A 16,858-nucleotide genomic window follows, 5' to 3' on the forward strand; every position below is an offset into this window, starting at 1 on the left:
CTTGCGCTTAATGACAGAGGACCACGAGTAGAAATATAACTCGGAGCCCTCAGGAGAGATCAAGGCCAAGAACCAACTCGATCAACTCCACCAACTTATTCTGCATAATTACACTGTAGAGAGTAGCCCGTGGGGGATGGAAGAGAGAAAGTGTGGGGTTTGTTTGAACATAAGAACATAAGAAATAGGAGCAGGCTTAGGCCATTTAGCCCCTCGAGCCGGCTCCGCCATTCAATAAGATCATAGCTGATTTGATCATGGACTCAGCTCCACTTCCCTGCCCGTTCTCCATAACCCTTTACTTCCTTATCGCTCAAAAATCTGTCTATCCCCTCCTTAAACATGTTCAAAGGCCCAGCCTCCACAACTCTCTGGGGCAGAGAATTCCATAGATTTACAACCCTCTGAAAGAAGAAATTCCTCCTCATCTCAGTTTTAAATGGGCAGCCCCTTATTCTAAGCCTGTGCCCCCTAGTTTTAATTTCCTCTATGAGTGGAAATATCCTCTCTGCATCCACCCTGTGGAGCCCCCTCATTATTATGTTTCAATAAGATGTAATATCTCCAAGTTTGCAGATGACACTAAACTGGGTAGCAGTGCGAACTGCGAGAAGGATGCTTGGAGGGTGCAGGGTGACTTGGACAGGTTAGGTGAATGGGCAAATGCATGGCAGATGCAGTATAATATGTATAAGTGTGAGGTTATCCACTTTGTTTTCAAAAACAGGAAGGCAGATTATTATCTGAATGGTGACAGATTAGTAAAAGGGGAGGTACAAGGAGACCTGGGTGTCATGGTACATCAGTCATTGAAGGTAGGCATGCAGGTACAGCAGGCGGTGAAGAAGGCAAATGGCATGCTGGCCTTCATAGCGAGAGGATTTGAGTATAGGAGCAGGGAGGTCTTACTGCAGTTGTACAGGGCCTTGGTGAGACCACACCTTGAATATTGTGTGCAGTTTTGGTCTCCTAATCTGAGGAAGGACATTCTTGCTATTGAGGGAGTGCAGCGAAGGTTCACCAGACTGATTCCCGGGGTGGCAGGACTGACATAGGAAGAAAGACTGGATCGACTAGGCTTATATTCACTGGAATTTAGAAGAATGAGAGGGGATCTCATAGAAACATATAAAATTCTGACGGGATTGGACAGGTTAAATGCAGGAAGAATGTTCCTGATGTTGGGGAAGTCCAGATCCAGGGATCACAGTTTAAGGATAAGGGGTAAGCCATTTAGGACCAAGATGAGGAGAAACTTCTTCACTTAGAGAATTGTGAACCTGTGGAATTCTCTAGCATAGAAAGTTGTTGAGGCCAGTTCATTAAATATACTCAAAAGGGAGTTAGATGTGGCCCTTATGGCTAAAGGGGTCAAGGGGTATGGAGAGAAAGCAGGAATGGGGTACTGAAGTTGCATGATCAGCCATGAACATATTGAATGGTGGTACAGGCTCGAAGGGCCGAATGATCTACTCCTGCACCTATTTTCTATGTTTCTATGTTTATAGGCCCAACCTGCTCAACCTGTCTTGAGTGATCCCCCCACATAATGATTAACCTGGTAACCCTCAGCTTGCCCTTATGGTGGGGATGCATGTAAATTTAAAAATATTAAGTGGCCCTTTTTCCTCAGGGTCCAAGCTCTAATTGCAACCCGGACACCCTGCCCACCCGCCCACACTCTGCTCCCAGGTGGTCCCTTTAACCACTGGTGGGCTTGGCAATACAATTGCTCTAACGAGGCTAACTTCCGTCAGACATCCGCAGGTCTCTATGAAGGCCCCAAGGACTTCCAATGTGCCTCTAGTCCCAGCCCCATACAACAATGATCTTCTAAGGATCGGCAGAGGCTGACCAAGGCCAGCTTCAGTCAGGATCCAACTTATCCGGGTCCTAGCCCAGTGTCTGGCCATTCCAGCAGACTCCTGTCAAAGGGACAACAACAACTTGTATTTATATAGCGCCTTTAACGTAGTGAAACATCCCAAGGCGCTTCCCAAGAGGATTATGCGATAAAAAAATTGACACCGAGCTGCATAAGTAGAAATTAGCACAGGGCTAGGCCAAAGAGGTCGGTTTTAAGGAGCGTCTTGAAGGAGGAAAGAGAGGTAGAGAGGCGGAGAGGTTTAGGGAGGGAGTTCCAGATCTTGGGGCCCAGGCAACAGAAGCCACGGCCACCGAGAGTTGAGCGATTATAATCAGAGATGCAATGGATGGCAGAATTTGAGGAGCGCAGACATCTCGGGGGGTTGTGGGGCTGAAGGCGAGTACAGAGATAGGGAGGGGCGAGGCCATGGAGGGATTTGAAAATAAGGATGAGAACTTTAAATCGAGGCGTTGCTTAACTGGAAGCCAATGTGGGTCAGCGAGCACAGGGGTGATGGGTGAATGGGACTTGGTGCGAGTTAGGACACGGGTAGCGAGTTTTGGATTACCTCTAGTTTACGTAGGGTAGAATGTGGGATGCCAGCCAGGAGTGTGTTGGGATAGTTAAGTCTAGAGAATAATATAGGATAACACAGAATCTGCAGTGTATTTATGGGATAATAGTCAGCCTGCAGAGTGTTATAAACAGAATAATGAATAGTTTGTAGTATCTTATGCACAGGGCAGTCTGCATTGAACAATATTGTACAGAGGATGACTTAACAGGCTCGAGAGTATCATCAACAGATAATGGCCAGTATGAATGTTATGTACAGGCTAGATCATAGTCTACAGAATATTATATACAGGATAATGCACAGCCCGTAGTGTGTATTATCACTCATGGATCACACACGGCTTAATGCGTACATCACAGCAGCAAAGCTTCATGAAGATAACAATTCAATCACGAGAGAGAAACAGACAGTGACTAAAGATAGAGTGAAACACTTCAACTTCAACTTCATGTCTTGGCTAAAGAAAGACTTGCATTTCTATAGCGCCTTTCACGACCATCGGACATCGGACATCTCAAAGCGCTTTACAGCCAATCAAGTACTTTTGGAGTGTAGTCACAGTAACACTGTAGGAAAGAGTGATATTTGAGATTATTCAGCTGCCTAGTAAGAAGGTGTCACAACTGGTGCACATCACACTCACAATCTCAGAGCAGATATTTCATAGAATCATAGAACGTTACGGCACAGAAGGAGGCCATTCGGCCTATCGTGTCCTTGCCAGCTGACCAAGAGCTACCCAGCCTAATCCCACTTTCCAGCTCTAGGTCCGTAACCCTGTAGGTTACGGCACTTCAGGTGCTTTTTAAATGCGATGAGGGTTTCTGCCTCTACAACCCTTTCAGGCAGTGAGTTCCAGACCCCCACCACCCTCTGGATGAATAAGTTTCTCCTCAACTCCCCTCTAAACCCTCTACTAATTACTTTAACTCTATGCCCCCTGGTTACTGACTTCTCTGCTAAGGGAAATGTTAAACAGGAAGAGTTTCAAACTTCTGTCACACTTTTCAAAAAATCGAATCGTTTTAACGATTTGAATCAAAAAGCATCCATACAAAGTGCTGCACTCAAAGCGCAGCGAGGGAGAGAGAGATAGTCAGTGCATATTGGTTGTAAATTGACAGGGATTAGATCAACTGAGGCAGGTGTAACATCAATCCAAACATTTGAATTTTATTCTGCAGATATCTGAATTCCAATGGAATAAGTGTGAGCGAGATTGGGCCCAATTACACACAAGGATTTGCTGAGATCACCAATGGGCAGGACAATGATGTGGAGAACCTCTGGAGCTACAGGTGTGCACCAGTCCCTCAGGTTACTTTTTAAATGTGGTGAGGGTTTCTGCCTCTGCCACCCTTTCAGGCAGTGAGTTCCAGACCCCCGCCACCCTCTGGGTGAAAAAAGTTCCCCTCAGAACCTCCGACCAATTACTTTAAATCTCTGCCCCTTGGTTGTTGATCCCTCTGCTAAGGGAAATAGGCCCTTTCTATCCACTGTATCTCGGCCCCTCATAATTTTATACACCTCAATGAGGTCTCCCCTCAGCCTCCACTGTTCCAAGGAAAACAAACCCAGCCTATCCAATCTGTCCTCATAGCTAAGATTCTCCACTCCCGGCAACATCCTAGTAAATCTCCTCTGCGCCCTCCCCAGTGTAATCACGTCCTTCCTGTAATGCGGTGACCAGAACTGCACCCAGTACTCCAGCTGTGGCCTAACCAGTGTTTTATACAGTTCAAGCATAACCCACCAGCTCTTATCTTCTATGCCTTGGCTAATAAAGGCAAGCATTCCGCATGCCTTTTTAACCACCTTATCTACCTGACCTGCTACCTTCAGGGATCTGTGGACATGCACTCCCAGGTCCCTTTGTTCCTCTACACTTCTCAGTCTTCTACCATTTAATGTGTATTCCCTTTCCTTGATAGCCCTCCCCAAATGCATTATCTCACACTTCTTCAGGTTAAATTCCATTTGCCACTGTTCTGCCCACCTGACTAGTTGATTGATATCTTCCTGCAGCTTTTTTCTTCATTATCAACCACACAGCCGCTTTTAGTATCATCTGCAAACTTCTCAACCATACCCTCTATATTCAAGTCTAGATCATTGATGTATACCACAAAAAGCAAGGGACCTGGTACTGAGCCCTGTGGAACCCCACTGGAAACATCCTTCCAGTCACAGAAACACCCATCAACCATTGCCCTTTGCTTCCTGCCTCTGAGCTAATTTTGGATCCAACTTGCCACTTTGTCCTGGATCCCATGGACTTTTACTTTCGTGACCAGTCTGCCATGTGGGACCTTATCAAAAGCTTTGCTAAAATCCATATACACTACATCATATGCACTGCCCTCATCGAACCTCCTGGTTACCTCCTCGAAAAATTCAAACAAGTTAGTCAGACACGATCTTCACTTAACAAATCCGTGCTTACTGTCCCTGATTAATCCGTGTCTTTCTAAATGTAGATTTATCCTGGTCCTTCAGGATTTTTTCCAATAATTTCCTACCACTGAGATTAGGCTGACTGGCCTGTAATTACTCGGTCTATCCCTTTCTCCCTTCTTAAACAAGGATACAACATTAGCAGTTGATGGTCTAAGCCTCTGCTGTTTCCTCTTTTGCTTCACTTAACAGACTGGGATACATTTCATCTGGGCCTGGGGCTTATCCACTTTCAAAGCTGCTAAATCCCTTAATACCTCCTCTCTCACTATTTCATCTAATATTTCACACTCCTCCTCCTCGACAACAGTGTCTGCATCGCCCCTCTCTTTTGTGAAAACAGACGCAAAGTATTCTTTTTGTGGTGGTAGTTGAATGAGGAATGTTGGCCAGAACATTGTGACAACCCTTTGCTCCTCTGTGAATTGTGCCAAGAGATATATTTGCCCTGCAGGAGCCCTGTGCAAAGTCTTGGTTTGGGGGCCCCTACATTTCATGAGACAACGATGCTAACTACTATCGATTTAATCTGATGTCAAATCCGCACACTTATGGCCAGAACAAATTGATCAGGGATCAGCAGTTTCCATTCTGTCCCTTCACTGGATCCTCCCGGGGCCTCTGACTTGATGCTGGTGAGCCCTGGAATTGCATCGGTTCCATGGTCTTAAGGTGCCAACTGTGGCTCAGTGGGCAGCACTCTCGCCTCGAGTCAGAAGGTTGTGGGTTCAGGCCTGTGACATCTTCTCTACGACATCACAAACACACACTTACAAGATGGCTCTGCAGGAACTTGTCAGGTGATCTAGTCACCTGATGCTTTTATTGTATAAACATTAGCAGTTGCATTGTCGCAGTAGTCCACTAGGTGGAGCAGTATATTACAAGACCCACGCCAGAGATTTGAGCACAAAATCTAGGCTGACACTCCAGTGCAGTACTGAGGGAGCACTGCACTGTCGGAGGTGCCGTCTTTCGGATGAGACATTAAAACCAAGACATCGCCTTCCCTCTCGGGTGGACCTCAAAGATCCCACAGAAATATTTTGAAGAAGAGCAAGGAAGTTATCCCCTGTTGTCCTGACTAATATTTATCCCTCAACCAACACAATAAAAAACAGATTATTTGGTCATTATCACATTGCTGTTTGTGGGAGCTTGCTGTGCGCAAATTGACTGCCGCGTTTCCCACATTACAACAGTGACTACCCTTCAAAAAAAGTGCTTAATTGTCTGTAAAGTGCTTCGGGATGTCCTGAAGCTGTGAATGGTGTTATATAAATGTAAGTTTTTGCTGCCTTTCTAACACCACCCCGGTTAGCATCAGTCTGAATCATCAGATCAGGAAGCTACAAATACATCCATCATCCATTTACTCGTTAGATGCCTTTGGTGACAGGTATTTGCAATTCTCACGGCATCTTAGTGAAAAAGGATTCTTCTTGTTTATTTTTTCCTCTAGGGCTAGCTGTGCATCTGGAAAAGTAATAAAATTAAAATGCTCCGGTAAGTACAATTGTTCAAAATAGAATGTTTACCGGTTAATGGCCCAGAAATCCCGATCGAGGTCTTCCCGTGGGGCTCAATGCGCATCGCAGCACGTGCACGTTGGGAGGTCTGTATGCTGGAGCTGGAGTCACATGGCTCTGGGCAGCCAATCAAGGTGCAATATTTTCTCATTCATAATAATGGGAACTCCGTAAGTTGGAGTTCCCATTATGAATGAGAAACTCCCCCCAAACACACACAACACTAATAAAAAATAGAAAAAATACACAACATATTTAAGATTCATTTAAATTAAAGTTCTTATAAACAAATATATTTTCCTGACTTTTTAAAAAAGTTTTTTAAATTATGCCTTAAAATAAACTTACCGTAGTGGGGAGGGTTTTTAAGAATAAAATACGTTTTCATATGTGTTTATTTAATTTAATTTTAATGTTTATGTATGTTTTTAAACACTTGCGCTTGTAAAAATAGGCTATGCACCTGCTTTTTCAGGGGGCAAGATTTTTGAGGACATTTGCATATTCGTAAATATCGGAAATCTTGTCCTCGCTCCCGACATGCACGAGATCTGTCAAGCCAGAAACTTGACAGATCGGAAAAGTCGGTTTTGAGCGCATGCGCATTGCGCGCCGAAACCCGGCTTTTCTGATGTATTTCCGGGTCCGTAGAAACTTCGTAAGGACCCCGGACATCGGAATTTCAGGCTCATTGTTTCGACTCGGTGGTTTTAGCTGGGAAACGTAGATCAAATCCATCCCCTCCCTCTCCCTTCCCTCCTCATTCATCCCCTCCCCTTCCTTTTTGGATGTCACCCTTTAAATAGGTCTTTGTGAAAAATTATACACAGGTAGCATCATCATGCCTGGAACCTTAAAAAGGAGAGAAATGAAAGTGTACAAGAGAGTGTGAGCGAGTGTGTGTGTGAGCGCGCGTGTGTGTGTGAGCGCGCGTGTGTGTGAACGCGTGTGAGCAAGCGCGCGTGTGTGTGTGTTTGTGTGAGCGTGTGTATACGTGCTTGCGTGGGTGAGTGTCTACCTGTAAGTGTGTGCTTGTGGGCGTCGCTGGCAAGGCCAGCATTTATTGCCCATCCCTAATTGCCCTTGAGAAAGTGGTGGTGAGCCGCCTTCTTGAACCGCTGCAGTCCGTGTGGTGAAGGTGCTCCCACAGTGCTGTTAGGGAGGGAGTTCCAGGATCTTGACCCAGCGACAATGAAGGTCGATATATTTCCCAGTCAGGATGGTGTGTGACTTGGAGGGGAACGTGGAGGTGGTGGTGTTCCCATGCGCCTGCTGCCCTTGTCCTTCTAGGTGGTGGAGGTCACGGGTTTGGGAGGTGCTGCCGAAGAAGACTTGGCGAGTTGCTGCAGAGCATCTTGTAGATGGTACACACTGCAGCCAGGGGGCGCCGGTGGTGGAGGGAGTGAATGTTGAAGGTGGTGGATGGGGTGCCGATCAAATGGGCTGCTTTGTCCTGGATGGTGTCGAGCTGCTTGAGTGTTGCTGGAGCTGCACTCATCCAGGCAAGTGGAGAGTATTCCATCACACTCCTGACTTGTGCCTACAGATAAAGGAAAGGATTTGGGGAGTCAGGAGGTGAGACACTTGCCACAAAATACCCAGCCTCTGACCTGCTCTTGTAGCCACAGTATTTTTGTGGCTGGTCCAATTAAGTTTCTGGTCAAGTGTGCATTGTATGCGAGTGCATGGATGTGTTCATTGAGCAATCGCATCTCTCCTGAGGATGTACATCAATAGTTGTGCATGCTGTAACTCAGAAAACTGGGAGGCAAGTGAAAGTTGCAGAAAAATGAACAAAGTACTAGCATTGTCACACAATCAGAGCACAGTTTTCTACTATAGTGAGCCTCCAGTACCCACACAGCTCCTCCCAGCATCGACAGGCCATCATCATCATAGGTAGTCCCTCGGAATCAAGGAAGACTTGCTTCCACTTTTAACATGAGTTCTTAGCTGGCTGAACAGTCCAATACGAGAACCACAGTCTCTGTCACAAGTGGGACAGATAGTGGTTGAAGGAAAGAATGGGTGGGACAGGTTGGCCGCACGCTCCTTCCGCTGCATGCGCTTGTTTTCTACATGCTCTCGGCGATGATACTCGAGATGCTCAGCACCCTCCCAGATGAACTTCCTCCACTTAGAGCGGTCTTGGGCCAGGGACTCCCAGGTGTCAGTGGGGATGTTGCACTTTATCAGGGAGGCTTTGAGGGTGTCCCTGTAACGTTTCCTCTGCCCACCTTTGGCTCGTTTGCCGTGTAGGAGTTCCGAGTAGAGCGCTTGCTTTGGGAGTCTCGTGTCGGGGGCATGCAAACAATGTGGCCCTGCCCAGCGGAGCTGATCAAGTGTGGTCAGTGCTTCAATGCTGGGGACCAGAAAAGTAAAGGAGGTGAAAGCGACACTGTCAATTTCTCCTGGATGCCAAGGTCAGCAGGGAAATGAGCAAGATACTCCCGCTGGCAGTACTCGCGGAATGGTAGAGGAAGACTCAGCTGAATCTCACAGAACATATACAGAGAAGGAAGACCGTGAGTTTCACTTTACTCACCCACGCAGAGTAAAGAGCTTCCATTTCAACCACACCCCACCCACCAGCTCATCACCTCATCTAAATGTCTCTTCAACAAAGCTTACGTTTGTGGAGACATTTGCCTAGAATTACACAGATCATAAGAATTAGGAGCAGGAGTAGGCCATTTGGCCCCTCGAGCCTGCTCCGCCATTCAATGAGATTAGGGCTGATCTTATACCTCAACTCCACTTTCCTGCACTGTCCCCATATCCCTCGATTCCCTTAATATCCATACATCTCGCGATCTCTGTCTTGAATATTCTCAAAGACTGAGCCTCCACAGCCCTGTGGGGTAGAGAATTCCAAAGATTCACCACCCTCTGAGTGAAGAGGTTTCCCCTCATCTCAGTCCTAAATGGCCAACCCCTTATTCTGAGACTGTGACCCCTGGTTCTAGACTCCCCAGCCAGAGGGAAACATCGTCCCTACATCTACCCTGTCAAGCCCTGTAAGAATTGTGTATGTTTCAATGAGATCACCGCTCATTCTTCTTATCTCTAGAGAATATCGGCCTAGTCTTCTCAATCTCTCCTCATAGGACAATCCTCCCACCCCAGGAATCAGTCTGGTGAACCTTTGTTGCACTCCCTCTATGGCAAGTACATCCTTCCTTAGGTAAGGAGACCAAAACTGTACACAATACTCCAGGTGTGGTCTCACCAGGGCCCTATATAATTGCAGTAAGACATCTTTACTCTTATACTCAAATCCTCCTGTAATAAAGGCCAACATACCCTTTGCAAAGGCACCTTAAAATTTACAACATCATCTTGTATTTATACAGCGCCTTTAACATAGTGAAACTACCCAAGGTGCTTCACAGGAGTATTACGAGACAAAAAATTTGACACCGAGCCACTTAAGGAGAAATTAGGGCAGGTGACCAAAATCTTGGTCAGAGAGATAGGTTTTAAGGAACATCTTGAAGGAGGAAAGAGAGGTAGAGAGGCGGAGAGGTTTAGGCAGTGAATTCTAGAGCTTGGGGCCCAGGCAGCTGAAGGCACGGCCACCAATGGTGGAACGATTATAATCGGGGATGCTCAAGAGGTCAGAATTAAAGGAGCGACGACATCTCGGGGGGAGAGGGGGGTGGGGGGGCGTTGTGGGGCTCGAGGAGATTTCAGAGATAGGGAGGGGCGAGGTCCATGGAGGGATTTGCAAACAAGGATGAGAATTTTGAAATCGAGGCGTTGCTTAATCGGGAGCCAATGTAGGTCAGCGAACACAGGGGGTGATGGGCGAGGCAGAAACAGGTCGTTCGGCCCAACTGGTCTATGCTCCACACGAGCCTCCTCCCACCCTACTTCACCTCACCCACCAGCACATCAGCATTTTCTTTTTATCCATTTGAATATTCTGATAGGTTGTTAGACATATCTCCAGTCCCCATCGGGAAATCTCAGGTGCCATCTTGAGCCATACCACTAGGTGGTGCAGTGGGTCTGTGTTCGAAACCGCAGAGACTCCAGTCCATATCTAGTTAAACCACACAACGATTTAACATTATTTTTATTACTGTAATTAATTTTTTTTAAGCCATTCTTATAGATATTTTCTTTCCCGTGTACTGTGCCTATGAGAACCTGGGGTCGTTCTCCTTAGCGGAGGTTAAAGGAAGATTAAATAGAGGTGTTCAAAATCCCGAATGGTTTGGATAGAGTAAATTGGGAGAAATGTTTCCAGTGGCAAGAGGGTCAGTAACCAGAGGACACAGATTATCTGCAAAAGAACCAGAGGGGGAGATGAGGAGGATTTTTTTTAAGCAGTGAGTTGTGATCGGGAACGCGCTGCCTGAAAGGGCGGTGGGAGCAGATTCAATGGTAACTTTCAAAAGGGAACTGGATAGATATTTGAAGGGGAAAATTTTGCAGGGCTGTGGGGAAAGAACAGGGGGAGGGGGACTAATGGGATCGCTCTTACACAGAGCCGGCACAGGAACGATGGGCCGAATGGCCTGCTTCTGTGCTGGATCATTCTACGATTCTATGTATTCTCCAGCCTGGGGTGAGGCATCATGTGATCTCCTCTCCCTCCCTGAGGGAGTGGCCCATTCCCACTCATTGTCCTGCACGCCCCTACCTCCCTACTTCCCTCTTCTGTCAGTCTGACGCTGACTCCGCTGGCCTTTAGCCGCACAGTTGCTGCTCACTGATACCTCACTCACGCCGCCATTCTTCATTGTGAGCATTGACAGCGAGTACCGGCAGGCTATTCAACCTTGTGGGTCATCACTGCCTCGATGGATCCTGTTATCACGTGACATTTGCATGCAGACGCACATACACATTCACAGACACACAGACACAAACACACAGACACGCACACTCACAGACACATATGCATACAGACACACGCACATTCAAGACACACGCACATATATACAGACACATATGTACACAGACACGAACGCACGCAGACACACGCGCACAGTCATAGACACACATGCACACATACACGCGCACACGAACACATAGACGGACACACAAACACGAACACACACGCATACTCACACAACAGCAGCGAGGGTCATTGGATGGAAATCAGAGATGGGAATCGGGGACTGGTTTTCGCCCAAGAGACTAGTGCAATGAGGTCAACATTACTACAGTACCAACACTCTAACCAAGATATACTAACCCAGCACAGACCAGAGACTTATCCTGGGAGCGTCCTTGATCTATATAGTCAGTACCATGTGGGCAGTACATTAGCACATTAAGCCACAGAGAAAAATTGGGATCTTTGCAAATCCAGAGCCATGAGCATTGATCCCAACGTCTCTAACATGAGTAAGCGGTACCCAAAACAGTGCCCTCTCAGCATCTCTTAACTTTCAACAGTTTAAATCTGGGGTATGGTAGCAGAGTGGTTGTGTTACTGGAGCAAGCGATCCAGATGTCTGGACTAATGATTCGGAGATATGAGTTCAAATTCCACCAGTTAAATAAATCTGGAATAAAAAGCTAGTGTCAGTAATGGTGACCATGAAACTGCCAGATAGTCGTAAAAACCCATCTGGTTCACTAATGTCCTTGAGGGAAGGAAATCTGCCGCCCTTACCCGGTCTGGCCGATATGTGACTCCAGACACCACAGCAATATGCGTGACTATTAACTTCCTCTCTGCGGTTCAAGGTGGCGGCTCACCACCACCTTCTCGAGGGCAATTAGGGATGGGCAATAAATGCCGGCCTTGCCAGCGACACCCACAAATAAAACAAGAATCGAGGCAATTGTAAGCTATTAGTGTTCAGGAAGCCTAACCTTTGTATTGCTGCCTTTCTCAACAGACTGCGGAGAGAAGCATGACTTCTCCATGATTGTTGGAGGACAGGAAGCTGCACTGGGGAACTGGCCGTGGCAGGTGACAATGTACTATAACTACAAGCATGTGTGTGGGGGTTCCATCATAGACCAGTACTGGATCATTACCGCAGCACACTGCGTGCACAGGTAGGTCAACCCTTCGCCTCTACTTGATCCACGCGAACATAAACATTCGGAGCAGGAGTCGGCCACTCGACCCCTCGAGCCTGCTCCGCCATTCAATAAGACCATAGCTGATCTTCAACTTCAACTCCACTTTCCTGCCATATCCCTTGATTCCCTAAATATCCAAAAATCTATCGATCTCAGTTTTGAATATATTCAACGACTGAGCCTCCACAGACCTCTGGGGTAGAGAATTCCAAAGATTCACCACCCTCTGAGTGAAGAAATTTCTCCTCATCTCAGTCCTAAATGGCCGACCCCTTATCCTGAGACTGTGTGACCCCTGGTTCTAGACTCCCCAGCCCTGGGGGGAAACACCCTCCCTGCATCTACCCTGTCAAGCCCTGTGAGAATTTTGTATGTTTCAATGAGATCACCTCTCATTCTTCTAAACTCTAGCGAATATAGACGTAGTCTACTCAATCTCTCCTCATTGGATGAAGCCGCTCCATCCCAGGAATCAGTCTGGTGCACTCCCTCTATGGCAAGTATATCCTTCCTGAGGTAATGAGACCAAAACTGTGCACAGTACTCCAGGTGTGGTCTCACCAGGGGCCTATATAATTGCAGTAAGACCTCTTTACTCTTATACTCAAATCCTCTTGTAATAAAGGCCAACGTTCCATTTGCTTTCTTGATTGCTTGCTGTACCTGCATGTTAACTTTCAGTGATTCGTGTACAAGGACAGCCAGGTCCCTCTGAACATTAACATTTCCCAATCTCTCACCATTTAAAAAAAATACCCTCCTTTTCCATTTTTCCTATCAAAGTGGAAAACTTCACATATCTGCACGGGGGTTAAGAATCAATTTGTGTTCTATGGAAGAGCATATTTGTCTCTTCATACATATTCTGGAGGAGATTTGATGTTTTAGGGTTTTGGCAGCAGCCTATAGTGACACTATACCCGGTCAGATCGGAGGTGATTGGGTAATTCCCCCGTCAATCACCCCTGGAGAATGCACTGCTGTCAGTGGCTGGGATTGATGTTATGCACAGAATTTGTATTGTGTATTAATCCTCCACTCACTGAATTGTACTGCAGAAATAATCATGAGTTCTGTCTGCTGCAGTTCATAGAGGCTCTGTTTAAATAGATTCTGTAGACTGTTTGCTGCAGTACGCTGTTCAAATAGACTCTGTGTGTTGTTTGCTGTAAAATAGACTGTTTGCTGCAACTGATGCAGTGATATCAACAGCCACCAAGGGGCCGAGATTCCCCTGTTCTGCGCCTCCCGTTAGCACCTCTGGGGGGGGCGCTAATGGGGCGTGAAACGGTTTTCACCCGGGAGGGTGGGGGCGCTACCAGCTCCCGCCAAATTGCGCTGGCTTTAGCGGAGGCATGACTGCGTTAGCTCCCGGCCCCCGCTGGTAACGCCCAGGGCCGCTGAGCCTCCGCTGATGACATCATCACCATGCACGGCGACCCCTTTTCACCCTGCGGCGGAAACTGTCCAGCGCCACCTTGAGACCGTCGCAGGCGATGGCCCGCACCAAGCCCACGGGTCATGAACCGAGCCGGTTACCCATCCCAGGACGAACCTTAAAGGGGAGGTGCGCTGCGCCGCATGCCGCCATCTTTTATTCCCCTCCCACCCCACCCCACCCCATCCTTATCGGTCAGTGTTTTTCACCACTCATGTCGTAGGGTCCAGGCCGCGACTGTGCAGCCCGACACTCCGTTAGCTCTGACCTGGGCAGAGTTCACAGCGCCCATCCCCTTTAATGGAAGGGACGGGGCGTTGAAATGCGTCAGCGCTACGCAAGGTGTAGAGTAGCGACCCCGATCCCACCCCAAAAGGAAGTGGAGCACGCGACATTGCACTCCACTTCCTGTGAGGGGCGGTAACCGGAATTTTGCGGCCGGGGGGGCGGGACTTCCTCACCGGGAGCAGGAAGTCCCGTCCCACCTCGGTTACTGCCCCCAAGACGGGGCGTAACCGAATTTCGACCCCCAAGTGCTTCGCTCGACAAAATAAAATTTTTTACACTCTTTAACACACGTGCATTGAGAAACGGAACAGTTCAGTTTTTCAGTTATTCTATCAGTATCAAAAGCACAGCTTCTTCAGCTATGACACAACCAAGAAGCTGAGTGATTCCCTCATTACTCTTCAATAGTAACAGTCGCTGAGCCCCAGTACCAGAAGATTGCCCCCTATTGAACCAGTTTGACATTGCTACGCCTTACAGTTAAGCATGCTTAAAGTTTCTGCTGAAATGTCATCGAGCTGAAATGTTCTCAATCTGCAGATGTTGCCTGAGTGTTTCCGGCATTTTCTGTTGTTTTTTTTATTGCGTCCTTTATTAGAACATAAGAAATAAGAGCAGGAGTCGGCCATTCGCCCATCGAGCCTACTCCATCATTCAATAAGATTATGGCTGATCTGATCTTGGCCTCAACTCCACTTCCACGCCCGCTCCCCATAACCCTCGACTCCCTTATCGTTCAAAAATCTGTCTGTCTCCACCTTAAATATATTCAATGACCCAGCCTCCACAGCTCTCTGGGGCAGAAAATTCCAAAAATTCACGACCGTCAGTGAAGAAATTCCTCCTCATCTCCATTTTAAATGGGCGACCCCTTATTCTGAGACTATGCCCCCTAGTTTTGGATTTCCCCATGAGGGGAAACATCCTCTCTGCATCTATCCTGTCGACCCCCCTCAGAATCATACTTTTCAATAAGATCACCTCATTCTTCTAAACTCCAGTGAGTATAGGCCCAACCTGCTCAACCTTTCCTCATAGGACAACGCCTTCAGCTCAGGAATCTGAGTGAGCCGCCAAATATTACATCTCATGCCCACTGGAGCCTGGGCTCAGGCAACTCAAACCCAATTCATATAGGATCCTCAGAAGAGACTTCTTATCTGGTTCTGCAGGATTGTTTGCGAATGCAGATTGCAGAGGTCAAAGCCCCAGGCTATACCACTCAGCCTCCGAGACTGGGGGGGGAAACTCAATTGAAAATATCGAAACTGAGATTGATAAGACTATTGTTGGGCAAGGGTTACTGAACCAAGGCGGGTCGGTGCAATATATAGCTCCGCCTATTGGACTACTGCTACACCTATTGGACTACTGTGGTAATGCAACTGCTGCTGTACATGCAATAAAAGTCACATGATGTATTGGAGCCATCTTATAAAGTCTGTGTGTTTGTGATGTCGTAAGGAAGATATCACAGGTGGGTGGAGTTAAGACACAGATCAGCCGCGATCCAATTGAATGGCGGAACAGGCTCGCAAGGGCGAATGGTCTGCTCCTGCTCCTATGGTGCATCCAACCTCGTTGCTTTTAAAGCGTAGCAGTTTCTCGAGTGGCCGGGCGGTTAAAGGTCTCTTTCCGTTACAGGTTACCAATTGCTCACAACTGGCGATTGTACGCCGGCATTGTGGACCGACAGGTCCTCCTGTACACCAGCCTAACCGTCTATGTTGTCGAGAAAATTATCTACAGCAACAACTATGATCACAGCACTCACGACTATGATATCGCCCTCATGAAGCTGAAAAACCCAATTGAATTTTCAAGTATGAACTTTTGTTTTAATTCGGACACACAGATTGTTCCTCCCTCAGCCAGAATCTGTACAATGAACTCTTAGTAAAAGCTAATTGTTTTCTAACAAAACGCTCTTTTTAATCTCTCTACTCCCACCAGCCCACGTTCTCCAGGTGTTGATCCTTGCTGGGGCACAGTTCCTTCCATCCTTTCCTGTATTTCATCCACTCTTAATAACTCAGCCTTGACAGTGAGTGCCCACTAGCTATTCAACAGATAAGCTGCTCAACCACAGAAGGCATCCCTCTATGGACTCAGCCCCTCCGTGTCTCTGTAATCTCCTCCAGCCCCAAATGTCTCTACGCTCCTGATTATGGCCTCTTGAGCATCTCTGATTCTAATCGTTCAACTATTGGCAGCCGTGCCTTCAGCTGTCTGGGCCACAAGCTCTGGGAACTCCCTGTCTAAACCTCTCCACATCTCGACCTTTCTCTCCTCCATTAAGGTACTCCTTAAAACCTACCTTTTTGTGCCTGCCCTAATATCCCCTTATGTGGCTCAGTGTCAAATTTTGTCTGATAACGCTCCTGTGAAACACCTTGGGACGTTTTACTATGTTAAAGGCGATATATAAATGTATGTTATTATTGTTGGTCCTGTCCTCGCTCGGCAAACACAGCTGCATATTTTCCAGCAACAATTAACCGATATAGAAGAACATAAGAACTAGGAGCAGGAGTCGGCCATTCGGCCCCTCGAGCCTGCTCCGCCATTCAATAAGATCATGGCTGATCTGATCATGGACTCAGCTCCACTTCCCTGCCCACTCCCCTTAACCCTTCACTCCCTAAATATACTAAACA

The 16,858-nt window shown here is 47.2% G+C and overlaps 1 protein-coding gene across 1 annotated transcript in view; it reads left to right on the forward strand.

Moving 5' to 3' along the window:
* LOC139275670 (transmembrane protease serine 5-like) overlaps positions 1 to 16,858 on the forward strand; it is a 78,400-nt gene that overhangs the window by 55,548 nt on the left and 5,994 nt on the right. Inside the window, exons 6-9 of the mRNA XM_070892836.1 lie at positions 3,629 to 3,742; positions 6,361 to 6,404; positions 12,286 to 12,448; positions 15,846 to 16,024. Coding sequence (XP_070748937.1) covers positions 3,629 to 3,742; positions 6,361 to 6,404; positions 12,286 to 12,448; positions 15,846 to 16,024 — 500 coding nt within the window. The remainder of the gene's footprint in view (positions 1 to 3,628; positions 3,743 to 6,360; positions 6,405 to 12,285; positions 12,449 to 15,845; positions 16,025 to 16,858) is intronic.

The sequence above is a fragment of the Pristiophorus japonicus genome, chromosome 11, assembly GCF_044704955.1.
Source record: "Pristiophorus japonicus isolate sPriJap1 chromosome 11, sPriJap1.hap1, whole genome shotgun sequence".
NCBI classification, from domain to species: Eukaryota; Metazoa; Chordata; class Chondrichthyes; family Pristiophoridae; genus Pristiophorus; species Pristiophorus japonicus.